General features: G+C 37.5%; 1 protein-coding gene across 2 annotated transcripts; it reads left to right on the top strand.

Annotated features, from left to right (window-relative positions):
- The first annotated feature begins 312 nt into the window (after positions 1-312).
- On the top strand, positions 313-24339 carry LOC117424512 (dysbindin domain-containing protein 1-like). 2 transcript variants are annotated; one of them, XM_034040898.3, is made up of 4 exons: positions 313-579; positions 5965-6108; positions 15299-15436; positions 23645-24339. In XM_034040898.3, exons 1-4 carry the CDS (start codon positions 549-551, stop codon positions 23788-23790), a joined length of 459 nt encoding a protein of 152 aa, XP_033896789.1. In that variant the 5' UTR covers positions 313-548; the 3' UTR covers positions 23791-24339. The 2 variants fall into 2 exon arrangements, with proteins under 2 accessions (XP_033896789.1, XP_033896790.1); XM_034040899.3 differs by lacking the exon at positions 313-579 and adding an exon at positions 4401-4976.
- Positions 24340-24753: the final 414 nt, after the last annotated feature.

Raw genomic sequence — 24753 nt, 5'->3', positions numbered from 1 at the left:
CTTGACCCTACATAGACCCTTCTATCTGCAACATAGAATGTGAGTTATTTGGTTATTATCACTTTCAACGATGTTGCTCTATTACACTACCGTATGTTAATAACCAAAGCTTCAGAGTGGTGGTTGACAAATCTCCACCAGAGTAGATACAGTTAATACATAGTTCACCCCAGCCCCAACCCCCCTCCTCCTCCTCCTCCCCTTTCTCTTTTCCTCCCTCCTTCTGTCTGGGCTGTCTGCCAGCGTGTCTCACATTCTCTCTCTCTCTCTCTCTCTCTCTCTCTCTCTCTCTCTCTCTCTCTCTCTCTCTCTCTCTCTCTCTCTCTCTGCAGTCTCCTAATTTGCTCATTTCCAATGCAATGCTTACAGTGCAGTGTGGCTCTTCAATTCACACAGTGATCTCTGCTTGCATGGCAATGTATTTCTGCTGGTGCAATGCCCAGCGCTGTGTTGTTGCAGGGATGCTCTGCCTGTGAGAGTAGCCTCCCTCGCCCTTCTTTCTGATGCTGTTGCCTTAGCAAGCTGCCGAGCTGACTCAGGTTGACTGGATGGAGGCACAAGGAGGGGCACGTACCCCAGGTGAGTAAAGTCAGACAGATTCAAATAGAAAGAAGTGAAATACTGTATGTTCCAAAACTGAGCTACAGTCTGAGGAATAGTCTTTATAAGCTGCAAGAATAACTCTTTTCTCTTTTTTTAAATGCTGAGTTTTCTTTTAACACAAGCTTCTAATACTAAAATTGTTAAAGGCATACTGTATGCACATAACTACTGTCTTTGAAATATGGTACTTGAGCATAAAGTTCTAGAAAACCTGCAGGGCAATCATAGGCATGCTTCAAATTAGGTTTTAGGGTCTGTTTATTTGAAGGATCTGCTAAGGTGCATTTTTAAGCATGGGTTTATGACTAGTTAGGACTCAAGATTAACTATAGGATGATGCCATTGGCATGTATCAAAGTCTATGGACAAATATATTAGTACATAAGTAAACATAATTGCTAATAAAATAAATTGTTATGCCATTAATGCCATTTACTCTATTCTGTCACAGATGAGCTGTTCATTATTAGTAACGCCCCATAACCATGTTAAAAATAAATATACCTAAAATATATATCTATATCTATCTATCTATCTATATATATATATATATATATATATATATATATATATATATATATATATATATATATATATATATATATATATATATTACATATATTACATTAATGTCATTATTTATTTATTTCTGTATAGTTTTAATGTATTTGGCCCTGCTACTGAAAGATAGTTAAGTCTGGAATGGTTAGGAATATAAAGCCTAAAAATGGTTATTGCTACTGTAGAATTAATTAGATAACCTTAAACGTGACATACATATTTTTAAAAAATATCTGTAGTATAATTTGGCAATAGTTGTGCTTAGAATATATCTTAAATAATTGAAAGTGGATACAAAATATATTTGATATACTTCAGAGATACAATTTTGCCATAAAAAACGTTAACATAAAATGTAATTATTTTTCATATTTAAAAGTGGATTCCCATGATATTCATGAGCTATTCAATAATTATGAATTATTAATACTTAACACAAGCCTAACTGTCATCCCTGAAACTCATTTTCTCCTCTAACTAGGGGTTTGCTTCCTTCTTGAAAGAGAGCGGCACACAGAATGCAAATCATTCAGCTTTGAAGTCTTAAAACCCTGAGGTGCTGGCCTTTTTCCGAAGAAGTCAATAATTGAATACAAAATACATACTGAGGGGCATTTCAATACCCTCCATATGGCAAGTTCATAGCACGCCATGCTCTCATACAGCACTGACATGTTCATAGAACACCATGCTCTCATACAGCACTGACATGTTCATAGAATGTCATGCTATCATACAGCACTGACATTTTCATAGAACGCCATACTATCATACAACACTCACATGTTCATAGAACGCCATGCTATCATACAGCACTGACATGTTCATAGAACACCATGCTCTCATACAGCACTGACATGTTCATAGAACGTCATGCTATCATACAGCACTGACATGTTCATAGAACGCCATGCTATCATACAGCACTGTCACATGAGAGACCTCCAAATGCTTACATGTAGTGCAGATCATACTTCCTAAAGTCTATCAGATCTAGTGTCATGCCTATTTAGATTGACTTGCAAGAGGAAGATGCAGCTTTTATACAGTTTATTACAGGGAGGCCAAAAAACTTGAGTCATGTAAGGGACAACATACTTACAAAAGTGTTTCGATTTGTTCTCCAGCCTTTTTGTAACTGCTTTGTCAATAATATTTAATATTTAACATTGAGAAGTTCATGGGTACTGTAGTAAACAAGTTTGTATCCTTGGCTCGACTTGCCCATCACCATATGGCTCACAGCAGCTCTTAATAAATGTAAGCACAGCTTTGAATATAGGCCAGTCTGTGCTAATGACTATGACTAATTCAGTACTTAGAACAGGCAGGATGCAGCCAATGAGAAAGGGATCTGCCTTTGTCATGCTTTCAAGATGGGCTTGGAGGACTATAAAACGTTGGTGTGCAAAATTATACCTAATACTACTGGAAGTAAACTGGAAACAATCCTAGCAGAACTAATTGCCTTTATAGTACTGTCAGCAACACTGTGGATTTAATATTGAACTGTGGTCCTGAAACTGCAGCGTAGTGTACTGGTTTGGTACCAACATGTTTTTTCTTGGTTTCAAACTACTAGCACAGATGGAATTTCAGATAATGCTTCTGTGCAGTATACGTAACTGAATAATAATAGAGAGGTGATGCTAGTGACCTACCGGCCTCTGGAAGATAAAGGCCAGCCCTTTAGGTGTCTGCTTGCGCTCACCAGGTGCCTAGCCAGTAGGGTACTGTAGTGCGATGAGGAGATACAGTCCCTGCCGGTTTTGCTTCCCTAACCCGCAAGAGTGCTAGAGCCAATGCAATGCTACCTTTCAAATCCCCAGCAGACAGGTGACTTTGCACAGCGCTCCCCTGACTGTATGACTCACCATGCACTCCACATGGCTGTGTTTTTACCAAGTGAGGCATGCAAGTTTTTATATCACACGCACGTCCTTTGGGTCAAGGACTGTAAGCAGGATTTACACCTTTGATATCCTGGCTTATGTCAAGTGCCCTTAAGAAAAGGCTATACTGCTAGATTAGGTAGATTCAAATAAAAAATAGTCCACTAATAATCCTTATTACGATGTCTGAGTGTCAGTACTTAGGACCTAGGTAGTATAAACATAGAAACTAAGCAATAATTTAATGGGGTATTTAGGGTAAGGGGTTGCTAAGCTCCGAGACATAGCCACTTACACACTTTGCCCCTTGTCCTCCATACATTTGATGTTGGGTTGCAAATGATAGCATGTTCCACAAGTTCACTATAAACATATATAAATAGCTGTATGTGATGCTCCAGGGTTGTTAGTCTCAATGAATCTCTCAGTAATACATAACTGTAATTAAATAAAAGGGTTTCATATCATCTTCATTTTCTAAAAGTTTAATTATTAAATATTTTATTAGGTGTATTATCATTATTTTACATGTTTACTAACTATTCCAGCAAGAATTGCTAGATAAAAATAGTGTTGCATAGGCTTCAGAGTACTATGCTTCACCAATGCATGTCTTTAATGCATTGCACAAAGCATTGCACTATATGACAATCTTAAAAAAGTACAAATGCTAATCTATAGCCTTGGGTTGAGGACACAGTAGCCATATTCTCCTAAATTACATGGTACAATGGTTGCCAATTTGTGCTTTTGATCAGGAAAAAACATATGAAATGAAATTAATCAGGATATAAGCTTTTTGCTAAATAATAAAGGGTAGCACTCACTCAGCAGTAGAAGACTAACATCCCATATGAAAAATGATATAACAGCAGCTGTACTTGCTTACCAGTGTATATTTCAGAGCAATGGCCTTATTTTGAAAAGAGAGCAGTTTCCCTCTTTAAGTATGAGATATATTTAAACTACAAGGAGATACCAGTTTTCTGAGGGAACACGAGTCAAGTCAAGGCTATTGTCTCCATGGACACTAGATGCACCCTGTTATCGCTGTCATGTGAAAAGTGTTTTCTCCTCTTTTGAGAACCTGAATTTATATAAAAATCTCCTTCACTGGCTCTGACTTTAACCAAATTAGACATTCTGGTCAGCAGGCTGCTGTCGCTGTGGACTATACTGTATTGTGATACTTGTTTATCCAAACTGTACAGTTTATTTATTTTTCTACTTTGTTCATTTTCTCCAGTTCTCTTCTTCAGTTCTCTTCTTTTATTGCAGTTAATAGTATCTAAGAACATGATTTCATATATTTGCACACACATAATTCACATTCATCATTTTCATGCCATATATTTCCCCAGTGTTCAACAAAACACTAAAATACTCTTTTTTCAATGTATCTGTTCGATGTACAAGCTCACCAGATGAAATCATGTTTCAATTACAGTAACATACCCTCTAAACACTCCATTTTATGGAATTGTTCCAAGCCAGATCATTTCCAAAAGCACAGCTGCCCACAAGGAAATGTTCCATTTGTTATGCGTCTGCATTACCTCAGAAAGACTGAACGGAACAGCTGAACCTGGCTTTGGGAATCTGAGATTCTAACCACATATTTTCACTGAAATCAGATCCCATTGTGTTTAGTCTGTGTTTGCTTTGTTAACAGTCATCAGTTGGCATACTGCCTCAGAGTACAGTGGTGTGACGTGGTTTGCATTTCAAGCGGTACTGGCTGTGAACAATATGAATTGCTTGATTTCTTGAGAAGGCCTCACTTTCATGACTGAGTCGTTCCATCACTGGGTTCAATGTAGAAGGATAGGGATTACTACAGCGCCCATGAACACAGTGTTTTCAATTTTAAGTGTATGCTGCTGAGGTGCTAAAGTGACATAATGCTGTCTAATCTGTTCAGTAAGTATTGTCATTTTTTGTATATTAGTTGTGTCTTGAAAAGGGCTTTACCAATCCTTTTTTTGCTTTGTTGTTTTATTGTATTTTTCTAAATTCCTGATATTAATTCCATCCACTTTTGAATGAATAGCTCACCCAATTTTTATATGAACTGACCTTTTTGTAATTATTGACTGCTTCATCTGGCTCTTTTTTTCCACTTAATTGTATTAGGCTGGGTTTTGTATTTTATTTTGTATGTGAATGTGGAATGGTAGTTGATATACAAACTAATTACTGATGTTGGAGGATTTTAAAACGAGCTTTCCTTAAAACTATTTTGATCTGTTGTGTAATGTCATCATGACTCTTTTGTAAGGATTTTAGAAAATCCATGCTTTTAGTTGTATTGGATTTTGTTTTATAAATGCTGGGTTAAATAAGACTGGCGAGCAGTTTGATTCATTCTAGGTTATAGAGTGAAGGTAAATGTAAAGGAAAGGCATAGCAAATTGCAAATTGACTTTTGATATGGGTAAATCGCTTCTCAAGACTACAAAAACATTATTAAAACAATATCATCATGCAGTCATCACTTATACACCTAAATAAATTCAGTGAAAACATATACATTGTTATTTAAATATTATTTAATGTCACTATCATAATGTTTATTCTATATTAGCGATATGTTGTTCTCTGTTACTTCAAATCATTCCAATTTTTGCCATTAGACCATGTTGAGGACAACTGATGCATGTACTGTGCTAGTATAAGAGCCCTTCATTCATTCACTGCCCTAAATATCTCACCAGGGAAAAAATTAGGTCACAGTACTGTAGCTTTTAAATTTATTCAGGCCGCAGTAATGCCTTCAGTCTTTAATGTAAGTGCTCACTTTAGCTTAAGATTCTTTTACCTAAATATAAGTGGGCACACTTAAGTGAGCACTCAGGTGTTGTTATATTTCCAGTATTTCATGTTATAAATTATTTTATTGTATTGCTAGAACTGAACAAAGAAGCTCTAAACTTACTGAAACCTTCTGCCTCGGGTGACCTGAAAACAGACATATCCCACAATCCTTTAGGAGAAGAGGAGGGCGGGATCCCCTTTCCCAACTCTGGGCTACTGCATGTGGCAGAAAGAAGGCGTAAGTGGACAACTTATTTTTTGTTAACCCAAAGGTTTAACATTTACACTTTACAAATACCATGAAGTCTTCAATAAAAGAGTCCCTCACTGTTCACTATTCATGCTGCATGAAGCCATCTCACAAGAATGATCCACTGTGCCCTGACTCACTACTAATATAAAGCATGGTCGCATATCTCCTTTATTATGAGACCATGAAGATGTTCATTTGTTTGCCTGCATATACAGAAACCTGTTAAAACATAGTTTAGTTGTAAAATGAAATTATACATTAACGTTGCTTTATTTCTGTTGCTATGACTGGCTGCCATTTTGTTTTCGGGCCTGTGTGGTGATGCTTTATGTGATATTGTGAGCTTTCAACTATTGACTTCATCCAAGCTCCCTCCCTCCTTGAGATGTCTGGGCCTTTTTGTCACACTGTGGACTAAACAGCCATCCTTCAACTAGTATAGCCACAACTTCAGTGCCTATGAATGCCATACAGTTTGTAAGCTTAGATTTAGAAGTCAGGCCTCCTGAGTGGCGCATCCAGTAAAGGCACTCTTCGTGGAGAGCAGGATGCGCCCTATAGCCTGGAAGTCGCCGGTTCGGGTCCAGGCTATTCCCCTGCCGGCCGTGGACGGGAGTTCCCAGGGAGTGGCGCCCGGGGTGGGGAGGGCTTAGGTCGGCGAGGGTGTTATCGGCTCACCGTGCACCAGCGACCCCTGTAAACTGGCTGGGCGCCTGCAGCCCAGAGCTGTGTGGTCCTCCGACGTTGTAGCTCTGAGGTAGCTGTATGGCGGGCCTGCAGAGTGAAAAGAAGCGGACGGCTGACGACACACGTTTCAGAGGATGATTGTCTTTGTCTCTCCCAACTCAGCGCGGGGGTTGCAGCAGTGAGCCAGGCTTAAAATGGAGCATTTCAAATTGGGGAGAAAATGGGGTAAAAAACAATTGGCGATTCCAAATGTATATATAAAAAAAAAAGTTTTAGAAGTCAAAGAATTTAGAATGGTAGACCTTCTATAGGGGACTGCATTGTAGTAATTAAAATATATTGCATCGACGTCCCTTTTAAACAGAAAATGTAATCCATTTATCGATCACTTGAAAGATTTATTGATTTAACTTGCAAATGCAACTGCCTTCTGTCTGACAGTCAGATAAAATGGTACTATTTTGAATCTAATAAAATAGTACCATGAATCTTACCTCTTTAGCACTTCCATTCACTACATAGGTCTCAAATGGGCAGTCTGTTATAGCAAGCATGTGTTTTCATTTTAAAACACGATGTCTTGTGCTACACTAGTTTAAAGAAAGTTCTCAGTTTCCACCTGTTACATTTGAACTTCCTTGATAATTTCTCTTTAGCAGTGTCTTCTGAGTCAAAGTATGTTACAAGGTTGAAGCATGTCAGTAAATAAAAGTAGCTGGTTAGTTTATCACAGGAAAGAAGCTGTGAAATGACCAACACTACCTGGAAGCATGGCTTGCAAACAGATATATCTTTAACCTCCTGTAGCCATGTTTTAAAATGAAAATACATGTTTGCCATAACAGTTTATTTCAAAACTGCACATATGAGACCTATATAACACATGCACAACAGGGTTATGTCATTATTTTGTTTGCTACAATCACTTTGACCAATTGGGACCGATTCCACTGAGTGTGCTGCACTCACCAGCAGGATATCAACCCAGATGTTGTTGTTCCCAGGCAGGGCTATTCAATATCAGCTGTCAGGATACTGTGGTATGCTTTGTCCTCTGTGTGATGAGGAGATTGATTTGCACTGAAAAACTTATATTTAACTTTGTGAAGAAGTAGTTAACTGTTCGGTGCTTCCAGCCAGGGCAGTATTGAACCTCTGCCAAGTTTGTTTTCAGTGGCTGGCAGCTTACAATAAATAAGGGATTGATTATTATTATTATTTATTTCTTAGCAGACGCCCTTATCCAGGGCGACTTACAATTGTTACAAGATATCACATTATACATTATTTCACATTACATACAATTACCCATTTATACAGTTGGGTGTTTACTGGAGCAATCTAGGTAAAGTACCTTGCTCAAGGGTACAACAGCAGTGTCCCCCACTGGGGATTGAACCCACAACCCTCTGGTCAAGAGTCCAGAGCCCTAACCACTACTCCACACTGCTGCCCTGATTACATCTGAGGGTAAAATAAGCAGCCAATCAATATCCAGTGCAGCGTGGCAGTAGCTGTACTGATGATGTGAAGAAACATCTGCCAGCACTGAAGTTCAGCTGTAGCCAAACCAAACGAAAACAATATCAGAGAAACTGGTCATGTCAAGGCTAACTGCACATTGCATCAAACCTCTACTAGAACAACTGAAACTACTCTTTATTTTAAGAGGCATTAGCTTTTTAAGTTTATTAGGTGCTGGCAACTACCTTATTAACATTAACAAGTGGTGTTCATTTTCTGGTAGTAGTTAATATATATCTGGGTCAAAGCTTGTTATTGGTTGAGAGGGGAAGTAGCTGATTGGTTATGGACAATAAATTTTACATGACTCACCCACCAGGTGATATCACCCAGGAAGTGCAGCACAGGCATGGCTTGCAAACCTGGTGCAGTGCCATGTTTTAAAATCTATGCTTGCTGTAACATGTGTTTCTTTCAAAACTGCTACAATTGCTTTAACATATTTATCAAACATTTCTACCACAAAATATTGAACCCCATTTCAATGATATGATCGACTTTTATAGTCCCTGAGTAAGGATCTGGTGTTTGCTGAACAGTTTTGGCTCTACTTCTTTATAAATATACAAACAAAACATGGCTATCATGTTAGTAAGCTAGCTGGTAAGATTTAATAAATTGAAAAAAAGTGACACTGCCTCTATACTTTTTCTCGCTCTTTCTTTAGGCATACTGCTTATTCAATTTGCTCACATTAAGGGACAGACACCTATTTTCTTTAAAGAACTAGCCTGGTAGCCACAGAGCTATATTGCACAGTAAGGCACTATAAGGAGTCAAAACCTTTCTCTGAATGAATGTTTTCCACAATAGCAGCATCAAATGGCTTGTTTTCCATATACTGTGTGCAGGGGGACAAATCAGTTGTATAAAACCCTTCACTGCAGAGCAATGAAACTTGCCTGGTGGAGACATCAAACAGCACAGTGGACGGTGCCTAGCAATATAAATGACTCTGAATATATATAGGGTTCTGCATGCTGAGGCATTACAGGGTGCTTCAATAAAGAGCTTTTGGTTATAATCAAATCCAACAAGAAAAAAGCATGCACAAAAATATACAGCAGGTCTTCCGTCGAGGCTTCAAAGATGTGCTGGCCTTCCTGATATTAATTACAATTGAACTTCATTCAGCATAACAACAGAAGCCCTATAGATCAAGTCAGTTGATTCACGTGATATCCGTCACATTGATGCACTGCGGAATTAGACTTCTTGTGTTACTGCCTATGTAACTCAAATGTGCAGTTTGAAAAAATGCATGACTGTACTGGGTTAAAAAAATTAAAAAAATAATAAAAAGTTTGTATGCCTTGCTTTCAGGTAGTCTGCTCCACTTGCACTTTCTTGTTCATTTCACCTCTGCAATGTCTATGAGGTCATTCACTCAGTCCTTTCACTTCTGCTTGTGCTGATATTACCCACATACACAGAGTACGTTCTACACAGTGGTAGGCACAAGATGTAAGATTTATGGAATTATTTTACCAGCCATAACCCCTTTAAGGTAGCAGATTCTGACACTGAGGTGGAATTCTATACAAATACAACTTAATTTACACTAATTTACCCTTTCCAGAAACCCAGCAATATGCTAGCTCCATTGTGGTTAATACAAAAAAAATGAGATATTTTAAGTGACTTGTATTCAAGATTCAACCATCGATTTGTGATTTAAGAAAAAAAAATAATCTAACAGATTTATCCACAGTGCTGTCAACACAATATTGAACCCACAGAGGTGTGCTTTGCATTCATCAGTAAAATGCTGAGTAGAAGATTCTAGCACAAAAAACAAGCTGCTGAATTATAGCTTCATTATAAAGGTTGATAACCTTAGAACATCAACATAAACTGTAAGTGGAAATGTGTTAGGAGAGGTTATTTCAGTTTCAAATTACATTTCATCCTGTTGAGATATCTGGAGTCATCTAAGGCACAGCTGCTCCAGTTAGTTAAGCATGTAACATATACAGTTCAGTTACTGATACTGTATTAGTCCCATTATAGCATGCCATTCACCAGTAAGTTGGATGTTTCCCCATAGAAGATGGAATAGTTCGATAGATCTGTTATGAAACCCTTAGAAGTCCCAGTGCTCGTTTTTTATTAACCTGCCTCATGGCATTGGGTTCACTTTTCTACTTCAGCCACCACAGCCATATTTATATCTAATTTTATATGACTGCCGATAAAAATGTAAAGACAATCGTTTACACAATAACAGGGGCTGAGTTCATCCAAGAGATACCATCGTAATTGTTTTTAACTGATCAAATACAGCATTCTCCACTGTTGCTCATTCAAAAAATGGGGACCCTTATGCTCTATCCATCCATCTGTCTGAGTGGTGAACATAATAATGCCTTGATGTTGCACCTTCACTAAACCTTTGTCATACGTACCTAGCCTTCTATTGACGTTTTAGATTTAATTTACTCTTGATTGTGTACAAATATATAACCTTTCAGGTGCTGTGCGATTATTATGCAATTATGAGGACTCACTGTATGTGCAGGCACAGGTTTATAGAATTGTCCAATAAAGCAAACAGGGTTTGTTTTTTTGCCAGTGCATCGAATTACAACCCACAACTGTTATTTTTTTTTTTTAAATGGACTTACCATGAGTTATAAAGGCTAAACATATAATTCCTCAAAGTTGCTTGAACAAAGAAAGGCTGCAAAGCTTCAAACAGTAAGGGCCAGCAGAGAACTGACACAAAACCTTTGATGTTTGCATGCATTACTTTTCTCTATGGTGTTTGTCTGTGCCTGTCTCTCTCCACTTTATTCTATGCCTTTTAATCAAAACAAGGTGGCAACCTCCACGTGCAGTACTTTAGCTAATCTTGAGTGAGCAGCACTCATTAAAGCACATCAAAGAACCTCATCTCTCACCCAATGGGCCTCGTTACTTTTCCTATATGGAAAAAACGATTAAAGTGCAGATGTCATTAAACTGGATCTCGATGATCTTGTCACACGTACAAGACAGCATTTAAGCTGTGAGAATATTGGATCTGCTTCAACAATAAAATAAATGATAACTTTTGTATTACTGGGCTCATTTTATTATTAGATCTAACTAAATGGAAATGATGGTTCTGAGCCGTGGATAAACCACCATTGACTTTGATTATGCTCAGGTTACAGAGGATGTATTACTTAACTACTAGATATCCCCTATTACTTATTACTTGGTGTTACTATGCAAGAAAGGGGTCACAAATGTACTTTAGGTTCCGTGGCACACACCTATACATTAACATGAATTGAAGCTGTGTCAGAAGGCCTAATTATTAATGTATGTATTCTGTCAGCACTTAAAATTCATAAAATATGAATATCAGTAAGCAGTTACTAAGCAATTCTAAAATAAATTCTACATATTGCAGTATAACAACCTCATATGATTAAACAGTAGTTTCCAAACAATTACTAAAAACTACCAGTATGTAATATGCGCCCTTAGTACCTGAGTGTTACCATTGTTTCATTTTCATTTAACCTTTATTTTAGGAGATAAGAAGATTGAGAACAAATTCTCATTTACAACGACAATCTGGTCAAGAGGCAAACATCACAGCAGCACAAAGCAAACAAATACAAAAAATAAATAAATATATAACACGTTAACAAGTACATACACATGCATCAGACAATAGTGAATTCAGATTCCGATTAAAAACATCCTCCGAAACATAACCGTTAGCCCAATGTACAGAATCCTGTCGACAGAACCTCAGCGTCAGTCAGTATCTGTTGCATTTCTGTGCACTCAGAGATGCTAATATATCATTATGAAGGTGTGAATGCCCCCTGTGATTGTATGCACACTTTCATTATAATCCAGGGCAACGAGGGGAAGACTGCTGATGAGCAGTTCCAGTGCCAATAAGCTCCTGACCTGAGTCCTCCACAGAGCAGCTTTGGCTCTGTATTGATGCTGTGCAGCCAGCAATGGAATGAGAAATGCTGAGTGTTTCTGCATTTAGTCTATATTAACATACTTGCCAACATTTGGAAACTTCAGCAGGACGCTCATTATCATATAATAAATGTATCCCCCCAACTCAACACCACACGACCATCATGACAGCAAAAAAGTAAAAATAGACATAATCTTGCCTTTGTATAAGTTAGTGATCAGCAGATGTGTCAGCCGCACGAAGAGCACAGTGTGTGGTTTTCACTGACTCTACTGTGCAGAATAAATGCTTTTCTTTCTATGGGTAAATATCGCGACTTTCTTCCTATGCATCAGGACGTGGGACATTTGCTAGGAAATTGGGACTGTCCCATCCACATAGGGACTGTTGGCATGTATGCATTAGAGCCAATCCTCTGTTATTTGGTATGCTACAGTATAGGATACTGGGTGGTATCAGTTAGCCTATGAAGGTAGAATAAAAAGGCTGTTCAAAAAGAAATATTTTTTCTCACCGACTTACCATTCATGGTATTTGGTTTCCGATTCTTAATTTGTTTCCTTGGAAATGAGTTTTAATGTTTGAGCTCAACAATTTTTGAGCGCAATATTTTCTGTACTAAAGACCATGACAAGATGCTTCCAGGTAGTTTCCTACAAGGGCTTTTTGTATAATGAATGCCAGACTAAAGGTAAGATTATTAGTCTTACCTTAAACACCTCTGGGAGCTTCCCTGTAATACAAAAATACAAAACATCAGGCTCATTGCATCTCATTTGGAGCAGCAATTGAACTAGCCCATCACAAGTTCACAAAGGTGGTGAATGGTGGGTATAATAATAAAATTAGTCTCACAGTGATGGTGCAAAAAGCTATTAGTGGGGAACTCATTAGTAGCATCTATGTTCGTTAGCTGAGATAATATTGCTGTGAACCACACTGAATTTTTTAAGGATTAAGGATTTTTAAGAAATGGCAACCACATACCATAAATGATGTGTGGGTGAAAACAAAAGCAGAGGTATTTAATCTTGCACACCCTATTGTTCTACCTTTAAGGGGCCAGAGGCTTGTTAATTTAAATTCACCAGAAGCAAATGAAACAAAACTAGTTAAAAAATGATATAGCTATCATTATTGAAAGCGGCATTGTCCAACAGGCATGCTCTATTTTACACTAAGAAATGGTTACCCACATTTTTATCAGATCTTGTTGACAACCCACTTTGGTTATATTTGGTGAAATGGAATTAAGGCTGTTTTACTTAACGGATTCTACTGTATTTCCCAGAACAGCCAGGTTAAATCCTGGAACATGCAGTGCTTGTAAAGCCAGGATGTAGAGGTGTGCCAGGTAGATTTCAGAGGGAATTACAGGTATGAGTTACAGTTTCAGATTGAGGATACAGCAGTGGATGTTGATGGAGCTTCAGCCTAGTAATTCTGATATCTGAAAAACATCCCTTTAAAAAGTTACATTTAAAAAAAATATATAGCTAAATATATAGACTATTATATTACAGTATACAGTATTATGAGTCCCAAAATGTATTGTATGAAACAATTTATAGTATGTCATTATGCCATATATATTCAAAAATGCAACAATTGTCCGTATACTGAACCATAAATCTGTCCCATTTCCTATATACTGTATTTCATTATATACAGCTATGACCAAATGTTTTCCATCATCTAGAATTATAGGATTGAGACAACATTTTAAAGAAAAAACTAGATGAAAAAAATTTAGATATTTTATTTAACATCATGTAATCAAAGAAACTAGAAAATGTCTACCATAAGCCATAATAGTAGTATAGTATATATGGAAAATTAATTCAATATGTTAACATAACATTATTCAGCAGGTTTCATTCAACTTTATTAGTTAATTCTAGAGGGTGATGCAAATCTTTAGGCCACAGCTGTAACTACAAATAAAGCACTATGCCTTCTTGCTACAGTATGTGCATAGATACATTTATTTTTTGGCAAGAAGTACATAAGACACCAAACTATGCTGTGTACCAGTATATTAAAACATATAATTTTCTGTAAAGGAGTGCATCCTATACTGTGAATTTGGTGGTCAGCTTAGCCCCACTGAATCTGAGAGAAATGGCAGGATTTAAATATATTTCCTGACTACAGCCAGTGCATTAGTACCTCCCCTTTCATAAGCACTATGTTGCTATGCTATGCACCATGGTTAAAAACAAAACAAACTTAAACTAGATCATTATTAAGTGACTATCAAGGGGGACGAACCAACTGCTATTTCACCTGTGGAGTCTCGGGTTGGAATCTAGTGCTGGATAAAAAGTGAAACGATTCGGGTGTTATCAGCTTAGTCTCCAATGGCCCGTAAATATCAATATTAAAAAAAAAAAAATTAAAAAATCCCAGTTTGGCACAAACTGTGTCACACAGCTCAATTCCAGCCAGCTCTTGCTGTACAGAGTCTCTTTAGAAAGTAAGTAGCTTCAAAAGTTAAAAATAAATGTTTTTCCATGTCTCTGGTTCTGGCTCCAATAGATGACCTTTGTCATGCTCTCTGAATCTGCCTTTAAGCTTGTCTGGAGAATCCGAAGTGAGAAGAATTTAGCTCTGCAAGCCCCACCTACTCTCTCTGTCTATTTATAGAGAATCAGTGCAGCACAATTGAATTGAAACAGGAAGGCTGTTCAGTCTCAGTACAAACGCCAGACAGGCTTGCACATTACAATTGCTTCTGTTTTAAATGTATGCTTGTGGTTTGGTCTGTCTCCTTCATCTTCTTGCACATGTGAATATATCTTAGCATAAGCACACCCTTGTATATATAATAGGTGCATGAGCTTATATTCATGAGAATATGGTAGACCTAAGAAAAAAGAAAAGAGCATTTTTTCGAAGACCATGTGCATATAGACATGGTACCAGTAACTGTGCTGCTGCTGAGCCCCACAGAAGACTGCGCACCGGCAGTCAAGCAATATGTGGGCAGAAGTGGGCAGTGTGTTGATGTGTTGATGTTGCTGTGCTCCCCAGAGCCCCTGAGCAGCGTGTCCTCCCTGGAGGTGCACTTTGACCTGCTGGACCTCACTGAGCTCACAGACATGTCCGATCAGGAGCTGGCTGAAGTGTTTGCCGACTCTGATGAGGAAAACCAAAACGAATCCCCAGCAAGTAAGTTCTGTCTTTCTATCTGTCTGCCCATTATAACGAGTAAACTCAAAGATTCCTGTTCAGCACTGGAAATTATATTGTCACTAGCCTGGGAAAAAAAAACCAAATCTTAGTCACAATGCCATTACTATTGTATACGAAACCTCAATAATTGGTTTGGGGGGCGGTTCTAGATGCTTTCAGGCTAAAAAATACAAACCTAAAAACCTGGGCAGGGCCAATATCTTTCATTTATATGTTTCTTTTTTTTCAATGAAGAACCATAGACCGGGAATGTCCCAAACTTTCCCTGCACTTCTTGGACGTGATGCAGCTGACAATCCATAATCTGTCACCTGGTATTTTCCGACCCTCCCCAGCAGTTCTGTATAATATAGATGGCACTCGAAACCCTGTGACTGACAGGATCCCAGCCCAGTCCCCTCAACTGATTCACTAAACAGTGGGGTGCACAGTATTCCTGTTTCTATTGAGGGTTTTCATGTGACGTCACATTAGGCCATAATGCCACAGTTCACTTGCAAATGCACAAAAACAACTAAAGATCACAGATTTTAAAAAAAATGCATCACAGTATCTAGAACTATTTAATGATTAACGGTTACATTACCCAAGCATGTTTCGTTTGCTTTATTTTGGCTGCATTTTCATTTGGTGAAACCGGAGGAAGCGCTGTGTAACTTCACAATGTAAGACAGACTGAATTGGCGTTAGACAGAATATTAAACAAAACCAAAAAAAAAAACGCGGGCTGTGACGGATAAACTGTAACATTGAAGAGATGGGCTTTGTATCAGAAAACTGGTGATGGAGTCGAAAATCGCATGTGACAAATAATATATATATATATATATATATATATATATATATATATATATATATATAAAATGGGGATTGTTTTTATTCTTAATACAAGGGTGGTAAAACGGACTCCGTGTATCTGGGTAAAGGATTTCCGAGTGCTGACTGTACTTATGTACAAACAAACAAAATAGGAAACATATACTGCACCGCAGAGAATGTGTTCTGTGCATTACACTGAGATAACAGTTCTGCTAGTTTTATTAAATCCTCAGACTGGCAAGTATCCAACTTTTTTTAAGCCTTCAGGCATAATCTAGTTTTCTGAAAAAAACTCTCCTACAGTTTATACATTATATATATATATATATATATATATATATATATATATATATATATATATATATATATATATATATATATATATATAAATTGACCCAGTCCAGACAGTTTAAATCTACATTTCTAATCTATTCCCCTGATTCAAATCATTAATTATTTAAATGAAGACATATCATGGCAAATATCATCTCATTTTCATTATTGTACTCAGGAGAGCTGAGCTCTCTGAGATGAGACGTTCATCCATCATTTTCAATACCCTTATGGAAATGAAATATAGACAGAATACATATTTGAATTATATTAAACAGAAAATGAATATGTTTAAAAAACATATGTTACAATATACTGCAGTATATTAATTCACAACTGTATACAGTATACAGTTATATAAATAATAATAATAATAATAATAATAATAATAATAATAATAATAATACATCTACATCCTGATACTTTTGCTGTAGGTCATTGTCCTGCTAGCAGCTTGACCAGTGAAGTGAGTTTAAACTACATTAAGTGATTTGGTACCAGGAAGCATCAACAATCTTACTTCTATAGCATTTTCTTTGAAATATCTGTAAATACCAAATTTAGGTGTAAAATACAAGGACCAAAAGATCTTCAACAGAAAAAAACCGTGGATTAAAACCTTGCTTAGCACTCTTTAATGACCACTTTCAGTGGTGCCTTAAATCCATACTGACCCATTACATCTAGTCATTTGAGGGTAGGTCCTTTGCTTTAGAATACACATTCTCAAATGAGTAGCTACAATAGATACTGTGTACATCAACTACTACCTACACAAGGAGGATTTACTGTCTACAGACCTGGCTGTGATTGATTACGGCAATGTTATTGTAACCTGAAGATCCTTAAAAGAGGTAATTTGCTTTTAAACATGAGCTAGGTGTAAAAATATCTGTAGCCGTGGATCATGGCAGATGACAAATATGAAGAAAAGTAATCAAAAAAAAAGTATGGTAATGTATTCCTGCCAGTATTCCTACTAGCAGAAAAAAAGAAAATGTAGAAAGATTTAAACCTTCGTTATTATCTAGTCTGTTTTTTGCCCAACTGAAGTCAGTGTTGCAAAACAATGTTTTATAGTTGCTTTAAGTATGAGATGGTATTAGGCAATTGTTTGTCTTCGAAAGCCATATGTATACAGTACATTTGCAATGGGGAACTCGCTCTCTTGACGAGTCTTGTAAAGTCTAAGCCAGCTGCCCTAACAAAAGTTAAAGGTTAAAGCACAACGATGTTTAGTAAAGAATAGAAAAAGCATATAATAACAGTAAATTACAGGCAACCATGGTAAATCATAAAGTACTGTAAAGCATGGTCAAAACTGTGGATCTAAATAAATGCATAATATAAATCAAATATTATAAATCACCAAATGTATTTATTTTATGTTTAATAGTAGTTGCTGGGAAGAATCTTTGTTTTGGGGACTTGCAATAAGTTAATACAGTACATTGTGTGTAAGATGTCTCTTATTATAAGAGTACAGTGCAGATTCAAGGGGCAAGTGTTAAAGGGGCAAGCCGACCTGTTACTGTTGCCTGTGGTTCCCCCAACAACTCATAACAAGCACCCTCAAAACACACACTTTATGAAAAGCAGACTATCTCCATTCTCCATTAAGCCGATAAAATAGGCAGTAGATAGATACCAGTATTAAATAAGTCCTCGTCTGCTATGTTGATTTTATTCTGAAGATGCTTGACAGGCCTGTGAATAACAACAAGGCAGTAGTTTCACCAATGATTTATTGTTCGCGATAACAACACTGCAGCCAGGCTCATTTCCATTCGTTTCTTCTGCAAGCCTCAAGTCCCCTCACAGGCTGAATGACTGGGGTGATTATGTGCCAAGTGTGGAGGCCACCCATTAATCTAGGCTCTCCTAAGGGTACAGGATTACCGTGGCATGCTGTGCCTCCACCTGGCTGAGAGATCCACACCAGAAAATGAAGGTGCCTCTTCTTGATTACTGATTGCGTACCGTGTCGAGTCTCAATAAGGCTATTGTTGGGATTCGAGCATTTTGTGTGTGTCAATGATTGTTGCTAATAAAATAATTCCATACAGTGTCCATGCCATGCACATCTGTTCACTGTATAGGTCTGAAATAGGTAATTTTAAAAGAAACATATGGTTTAGAAAAACATGATATCTGGTATTACACTAGATCAATGCAGGCCACTTTCTTGGTCATTCGTTTTTATAGTAGACCTGCATTAATACAGCCATGCCTACCTTCAGAGTTGTACTGTAGTTATTGGGCCTGCTTGTGCCCTTTGCTTAGTCACAGCTTGCTCACAGCAGTTACATGCAGTCAGTAGATTTTTGATGGTTAAGCAGGAATCTAAATGTAAATTTTGCTGAGTAAGAATGTGGAGAATCGTGTTTACGGAACAAAAAAAATATATATTGCAAAGGACTTTTTATGAGCAAACTGATCTTATTGTAGAGTTTAACTAATACAAAAAACAGCTGTTTTCCAATACTGCAAAATTAAAGTCAACAATGTCTCTTCCAGGCTGGCCTGTGCGCTGGGTTATGAATAATTCACAAGTAGGAGTTGTAACTGTATTCATAGACTGCATGTTTTTTAATGCAACTCACAGATGAAGAACTAAGAACAAAGTACAATGATGAACAAGCAAAAGTGAACAATGATAGTGCTTTGTATTTGAAAAGCCTTATCAGTAGAGATGTACCCATCTCTGTTCTGGAAAATGATTCATGATTGCAGTGCTGTATGACCAATTCCCTTTCGATCGAGAAACCCATCAAAGGCATTATAAAGCTTTTTGCCTGTACATATTATTAGTATAATAGATTATTGTGATACATTGCATGGCTTACAAATGTTGTCAACCAAAAGCAAATGTCACTAGAACATTTTTATTTTTTAATGTTTAAATTTAACCTTTATCTTACCATACTTTTACCAGATTATAAAATATATTTTACAAGAAAGAAAATAATAAAGACAAACACACATTGTCACGCATCTCATCCAGATAAAATATTATGCCATCAAAGCCAACAATGTTAAGCATTCCACTCAGCAGACATCATTAAACAAGAAACAATTTTTCTTTCATGGTAATTATCAATGTTAAGCTTAAAGCTGCAGTGTCCCACTACCATGTACAATTGTTGATTCAAATACTATGCTTACTAGATTGTTTTAATCTTCCATACGCTGTGCTGCATCAGTTGGCTTTCCAGTTTGTTTAAATTACCCAGGGATGTTGGGAACAAGCCTCTTCCCACCTCTCAAGACCCACTTGTTCTCTCTTGCTTTCCATGCTCTTTAAGCCTGATATCTGTTATTAGATGTTGTGTCGTTGCTACTTTTTTTTTTTAAACACATGCACAGTGTTTTAGAATTTTCTTTTCACATCCTAGCCTTGTATTTAATGTTTTGCTTGTTTTCTTTACTGTATCTTGTAAAGTGCTTTGTGATGGTGGTCCACTATGAAAGGTGCTATATAAAATAAAGATTGATTGATTGATGCAGGGTTTCTGGAGACCCGATCACTCTTTACCTGTGCAGACTGGTCTTTTCTAAAGCTGTTTTTGGTTTCAGGATGGCATTTTAGGGAGTGTAAACCCAACCGCTTGTCCCAATGTGAACTAAACATCAAATCTAGAACGGATTAACAAAGTGACACCACTTTACCAAAAGATCGGCCGTACCTACACTGTAATCTAATCATCTTTTCCTCTCAATTCTATTTCATGTCTATCGTTCTCCTTTTCAGTACTTCCTTTAATATCACCACGCACAGTTTTAATCAGTACACTGAAGAAGGCAATAGCATAACAATCTCTCTACTTGACTTAGTTTCTTATATGTTTTGATTCCAGTAGTTTATTAAAAGAAAATTAAAACAATTAAAACTACATTTGAAGCTATTTAACAGTGTAATGCCCACGCATTTTTTTTAATTAGAAAAGCTGCTTTATTTATGTAACTAAATTCTGTTTCTTGTACAAAACTTTTTTTTTTTTTTTCCTGTCTGGCAACACATAATGTACTGTATATGAAAAATGTTGTCTGGTGAGGCTGGATTAAAAAAATAATACTATAGAGGGGTGGCTAAGCATTGGATCAGATGTGATACATAAATGAGCATTACAAGGTTTTTTTTTTTTTTTTTTTAAGGGAAACATGAATTCAAACATCAGACATAACTTTCAACCCAAATACTAAGTTAACACATTTGTCGGAATCTGAAAACCAAATGCAGCATTCTCTGTGCATAGCTTGCTCCTGTGCAGACAGGGGTGCAGATGGACCCAGCACTGGCACTGACTTTTCAACAGAAGATTCACAGCTCTGATTGTCTCTGTTTTCCACACTGCTGCTTTTGCTTTGCTTCACTGCTCAGTGAAAAAATGGACAGAGTGGAAAAAAAGACTTGGAGAAAGTGCCATGTTTAAAAAATGATCAGATACTTATATGATGCTATTAGGTCTAAATAATAACCTCTGCATTTATAATACTACAATGTGCGTATATGATGGTAAAATGTTATATATAGACTATTGTATAGGATGCTGTGTGATCCAATCTGATATTCACTCCATCAAAGGTATTCACAAGAGGGCCTTGAGAACCAGCTTGTATCTTACACAGCACCCTATACTAGAATGTGTATCATAGATAGTAAATAAGAATAATTTTAATATGTCATTTCTATCTAATACAAACTATAGTCGATACAGGCTATCTAATACAGAAGACATTTCATATGGCTGTGTCAGGGTCTGCTATATATTATAATGTGATATTACCTCAGTTCTAGGCTTTTGTACTTACAGGTCAAAAGTCACAGTGCTTTCTGATAGATTCAATTGATCTTACTGGCACTCTTGAAAGGTCAGATATAATTGTTGGTTGAATATGAATGATACTGGGAAAAGTTAATGAGCGACATTTATTCAACTTTTTCACAACTTAACATAACATAACATTTTATAATTTAAACATGCAACCTATTCACAAAACTGTTTGATCAAAACAATAGCACCTTTTATTTCTCTCTTATTCGGACAGGTGTTTTCCCACATTATTTATTTATTGTCCCTCTCATCTAATAATCCATGTCAGTAACGTACATCCCCCACCATGGCTGTAAAGTATTTCAGAATAATGTAAATGTTGATGACTTTGACATATGTCAAGAGCGATTCTTGGTATACAATAAGAATTACAGAGTTTTAGGACAGTTTGATAAGCGATTATCCAGAACTCTGGTTTAAGAGTTTTAGGATGTAGATATGTAGATCAGCCCATGTTTAAATCATTAAGATAAACCCAAGGTCAGATATTCTCAAAGCCATCTTGACTGTTTCAGAAGCGTATTCTTGTGATCAATTAGGATCATTTTGGGAAAGGGTCCTGTAAGTGTACAGTAGTTTTGGAGCCCACTGTACAGGACCGCCACTCAAACAGCTTCATTACTTGAGTCCCAAGGACAACAAAGTATAATAGAAATATAATAATTATCTGAGACTGGGGATGTTTGACTTCTTGTTGCTGCTGGCAGTGTCACACACACACACACACACACCCGGCATGTGGTCTGAAGCTCTCCCTCTGTTCGGGTCCTGCATTGTGGCCCATGTCATGTACACTCATAAAAGTGTCTGTCAGAAAGGCGAAGCCTCAACCAGCCCTCTGACAGTAGTGCTGACTGGGATGGTGTTTTAAACTCATTTAGCCAGGGGATTGAGCTCTCACTGTGGTATAAATCAGGGACGACAGCAAAGGACAGGCACTAATCCCCCACCCCCCTTCTCCCCACAGAAACACAAAGAATGCAGCAGGAATCCTGAAACTTGCTGAATAAGTTTTAAAGCAGACTCATCAAATTCTGCACTGGTGGGATCAATCTAATTGAGATCAATAATGCTGCTCTGAACGCACACAGAACTCTAATACAAAGGAAATAGTTGGCTGATTTTTTTATTTAATTTAAAAACTAGACAAGACGGCCTAGCTGAAAATCTGTGTTTAAGTATGAATTAACGTGATGCTAGCAGTATGAATTCAACACTGATCTTTTTCGGAAATATAATCCATTAAGATTAAGAGGATTTACAAGTAATCCGGTGTCTATCCTTAACTGTCTTGTGAGAGTTTATATGAGGGGATCTTTTTTTTTTTTTTTTTTTTTTTTGCCAGTATATTCTGAGATTCCTCTAGGGTAAATCCTAACTAGCTGAAGTAACAGAGTAAAAACAGAGTGCATTTCCCAGGTCAATTAGATGTGTGAATCCAGCTCGCTCAAGTTTCTGTCACTTGAGGCAAGGTTGCTATTACAACACTTGGGTTTGTGAGTGCAGACAAATCCAACATAGTCCAATGTAAGTGTTGCGAAGCACTTACACCATATTAGAAAGATACATGTAAAAGTGCCTGTACAGGTCTTTATGGGTTAAGAGTAATGGAGGAAACTTGGTTGTCCACTTAAAGGGGTGACAGTAATATACAGTAAGCAACTGCAACAGTATGGCAGGCAGTGGTACTTACAAGTCAAACAAAAGGGGATCCGGAGCAAAGCTTGCCCACTGTTAGGGTTCTGAGGGGGGGCTGAAAAACCATGCAAATCACAGGCTAGTTAGGAACAATCAGGTAATCAGGTAATGTAGGCTGTAGAATGAATCTCACATTGCCTGACTTGTGTGATTGACTGACCAGCTGATTTGTGTTGGTAGAAAGGTGCAGAGGTTAAATGGTTGAGTGAAAATTCCTGAAATAAATAGTCAGTTCAACCAAATTTCTGGGCTTTTTGCTGCACAGAGAGTGAAGAACTCTGGAGAATGAACTAGAAACTAAAACCTGAAAAACTGTATTCATAATATTGTGACGATTGCTGTGGCTGTACCTAGAGAAAACGTATTTGATGTAAACAAGTATCATGAGGGAAAAGAGCTGGACTTGCTATGTGGGCGGTTATTTTGTTTTGAAGTGTCAAAATCGATTGTTCCATTTTAAACAACTCATTGGTTGTCGCATGCATGGTGTGTTTTTCAGCTCTGCACCAGCCCCCTCTCCCTCGCGGAGGATACCTGCGCTCGCCCTCATGGACCAAAACCAAAGGAGAGCACAGGCGAGACAGGAAGAGCAACCCCAGTGAGTCTGAGCAGCCCCTGAATACCGACAGGCCCAAGAAGACCTGAGCCACAGACACTCTCCCCTGCCTGGACTCTGACACCAATACCAAGCGATATATAAATCTGTGTTGATGAAGAGAAATGGCAGATGGATACTGTGCACTGTAATCTAAAGTAGGCAACTTATGAGTGAATGCAGCACTATTTTATTTTATTTAAAAAGCCTGTGGGCTTGGCGGGATTGATTGACTGAATGTTTTGCCTTATTGCACATTAGGTATAGGCAGAAATCCAACTAAGATAAACATGCTTGGATATAATAATCCAGTCACAAGTGGGGGTTTACAAAGTCAAGATCATCCTCTCTTGTGAAAACATTGTAGAATTGAAAGCAACCCTTAGCTACATTCTTTAAGCACTTTTGGAGACATTGTTACATTTGCAGGTACTGCACTCAAGACTGTGGTCTCACCAATGGCAGATGATCCATTGCACTCATTCACTGTAACATATTTTTAAAACCAAAAGCCTATATTTGTCCTGCCTTGAAAATACTCATACCTTCTAATGTCCAATGTGACTTGCTATCCTATGACCTGAGCAGGGGGGGGGGGGGGGGGGGGGTTAAATAGAATGAAACTGGAATATCACTTCCCTTTACTTTCTTTGCTATTAGTTGTGTGTTTGTACTGTCTGGTTTTAGTATATATTTACAAGGTGATTCATAGTTTGTGCAACATTGTCGAAGCATCGCAGGGGTTGGATGTCACAGGGGGAGAAGTGTGCTGGAAAAATGTCTGTGGTGGAGACACTCTGTGGTGCACCGTTTGGCCACCAGAGCATTGTTCAGTAATGTCAACGTTAAAGTGCAATTGAAGACAATGCAATGTACAATAGCTGCCAACGGGATCAGCAGTTAAAATATCAATGCTTCACCAATAAAACATTAAACACTGAATTGTAAAGTCAATAACAAATTTAGGAGACAACACTTTTTTCTGGAGTTGGTCCTAGAGATAGAAAATAAAT

The sequence above is a fragment of the Acipenser ruthenus genome, chromosome 19 (assembly GCF_902713425.1).
Source record: "Acipenser ruthenus chromosome 19, fAciRut3.2 maternal haplotype, whole genome shotgun sequence".
Classification (NCBI taxonomy): domain Eukaryota; kingdom Metazoa; phylum Chordata; class Actinopteri; order Acipenseriformes; family Acipenseridae; genus Acipenser; species Acipenser ruthenus.
This window is presented reverse-complemented; position numbering and strand designations above follow the sequence as displayed.

Bases quoted from the DNA above. Each gene is read 5' to 3' on its own strand.
- LOC117424512 (XM_034040898.3), top strand. From the start codon at position 549: ATGGAGGCACAAGGAGGGGCACGTACCCCAG. The intron at 580-5,964 runs GTGAGTAAAGTC...TTGTATTGCTAG, and splicing joins AGGAGGGGCACGTACCCCAG to AACTGAACAAAGAAGCTCTA. The intron at 15,437-23,644 runs GTAAGTTCTGTC...TGTGTTTTTCAG, and splicing joins CCAAAACGAATCCCCAGCAA to CTCTGCACCAGCCCCCTCTC.